General features: G+C 46.4%; 1 protein-coding gene across 1 annotated transcript; it reads right to left on the reverse strand.

Annotated features, from left to right (window-relative positions):
- Positions 1 to 920: 920 nt before the first annotated feature.
- Positions 921 to 1712, reverse strand: LOC141040689 (uncharacterized). Its single transcript, XM_073506805.1, has one exon. The coding sequence runs from the start codon at positions 1710 to 1712 to the stop codon at positions 921 to 923; it is 792 nt and encodes a 263-aa protein (XP_073362906.1).
- Positions 1713 to 2556: the final 844 nt, after the last annotated feature.

Below are 2556 nucleotides of genomic sequence, written 5' to 3' on the forward strand. Positions count from 1 at the left end.
GGTTCCAAGAAAAAAACATAGCAAAAAGAATCATCCCATTTGGATAAAAAAAAGAGCAATACATAAACACTCAAAGTTTGAGTCAAATAGGCCTATTCATAGTAGAGGAATAGATATGAAACTAAATACAACTCTCTTCATTCACAAATATAATATATTTTAACTTTTTGTGAATCGGATGTATATAGACACATTTTAGTGTGTTTGTTCACTCATTTCAGTCTGTATGTAGTCAATATGGAAATATCCAACAAAATCTTATATTTGTGAACAAATGGAGCATGCCAAAGGCATATTTCTATAACACCCTCCGTGGAGCGTTAGATGTGCATCCATTGACTTAAAAACGTCAAGTTGATAGGAGGGGCCAGGTTGGGTTTTGAACGGTGTTTCACGCCATGGTGACCAGATTGACAATGAGGCTTACCCAGAGGTAAACGATGACGAGGGAGGGCTGGATAGTGCTCGGGGATGTGGGAGAGGCTCATGAATGTCTCGCACTTCACATTCGATGGTTACAAAGTCGTCCAGATGCATGAGAGTATGTCTTCCTCATCTTCGACGGCTGCACTAATATGAGATCGACGAAGGCCTTGATTCATCCTTGTAAAACATGCATCGACCTATGTGCTAGCTAGGTGACGTCTAGAGAAGGCTAGGGATGAAAAGAATGTGTATGAGGGAAGTAGCAGCGGGCTTGACAAGTCATGACCATGGTGGCGACAATGTTCACCGAATAGAGAGGACGAAGCCCTCTCGGCTCAATCCAGCTAGTAGGGGATCAATTGGCCTATATTGTGCGCTGGTGTGTGTGTGGCTAGAGGTTGCAAGAATCACTCTATGTAGGGAAGTGACTGAGGGTCGATAAAGTCGACAACGACGAGTGTGACCAGATTTTTTTTTGAGAACTAGAGTAGGATCTACTCTACAGGAGACACAGATTCAGACAGCAACACAGGCCGGAGCAAGTCCGGAACATTAGCGATGATCTCCTGATCGCCAATACTTTTGGTCGCCGCCGCAAGCCCATGAGCCAGGGCATTGCATTTTCTTCCCACATGGATCACATCGTATGCTGGGAAGGCCGAGAGAGCTTCTCTAATATCCTTGATCAGGGCGTAGCATGGGTTGCGGGATTGGTAACTTGCAGTCACTTCTTTGACGATGGTTTGGCAGTCCATTTCCAGAATGAAAGGCCCAGAGTAATATTTCATTAGAGCCAGCAGTCCGGCAAGTGCAGCTTTTGCCTCGGCTTCCTCCACGCTCTGGCAGAGGGACAGATTTCTGCAAATCGACACGATCACAAGGCCTCTGCTGTCCCTGGCAACTGCTCCAGCAGTAGATTCTCCAGTCTCTGTTTGAAAAGCAGCATCGGTGTTTAGCTTGACTGTACCTCGTACAGGACTCGACCACTGTATCTGTTGCTTTGTGGGACAGCGTGGTCGGTCGACTGCACCTGCATTGAGTACATCCCCAGCCATCGCTGCCATTTTTAGCTCCTCAGCATACTTCTTCAGGAATTGCACCGATCCCGAAATAGATTCTTTACCATCATTTCGTATGCTGTCTTCTCGCAGGTGCCAACATCTCCATAGCAGCAGCAGAATTTTTCCACGTATGTCCTCTGGTACAGTATCCAACAGCACCTGCAGCCAGTCTCCTCCTGTGTTTCTGAAAGATTTCTCTGAAGGTAAAGCCCACTCCTTCCTCATGGCCTCTCGAAGTGCTCTTCTCTTTGAACATGTGACCACTGCATGGTATTCATCTTCCTCGCCGTTACCGCAGATGCTACATATCGAGTCTAGCTCAATTGTTCTCTTGAATTTATTTTTCTTTGTGGCCAGAGTATTAGTGGCTACTCGCCAACCAAAAATCCTAACTTTCTCAGGTACTTTTGCTTTCCATATAAGATCCCAAATGCTGCGGTCTCCCGCCTCTCTGGACGAGCTTGAAGGGTTTGATTGGTCGTGATGGAGGGAAGAGGCTGCTAGCTTATACGCACTCCTAACAGAGAAGATCCCATTCTTTTCAAGGTGCCACGCAATGCAGTCTTTTGTATCCGACCTCGGGATGGGTATCTTGCAAATTTTGTCTGCATCAAATTGGTCCTCTGGTTCCATGAGTTGATTGACCCAACGCAGCCGAGACCTCCTAATGAACGAGGCTGTCTTGAGGCCTTGCTTCCTGGGGATCCATTGATCTCTTTGAATCTGAATATTTTTACCATCGCCCACTCTCCATATTACTCCCTTTTTTAGCAATTCTAAGCCGAACTCAATCGCCCTCCACACCGGCGAGGCATCCGAGGCAAAGACTGTGTCTAAAAGGTCGCCATTGGGATAATATTTTGATTTCAAGACTCTCGCACATAGGCTGTCAGGGTTTTGGATTAGCCTCCAACCCTGCTTAGCAAGAAGGGCTTGGTTGAAAAGATGCATGTCTCTGAAGCCAATACCTCCATCCCGTTTTGGCTTGGTCATACGCTCCCAGGACATCCAATGTACCTTTCTGTGGCCTTCTTCATCCCCTCACTAGAAGTCTCTAATCATTCTTTCA

This window comes from Aegilops tauschii, chromosome 2 (assembly GCF_002575655.3).
Source record: "Aegilops tauschii subsp. strangulata cultivar AL8/78 chromosome 2, Aet v6.0, whole genome shotgun sequence".
Lineage (NCBI taxonomy): Eukaryota > Viridiplantae > Streptophyta > Magnoliopsida > Poales > Poaceae > Aegilops > Aegilops tauschii.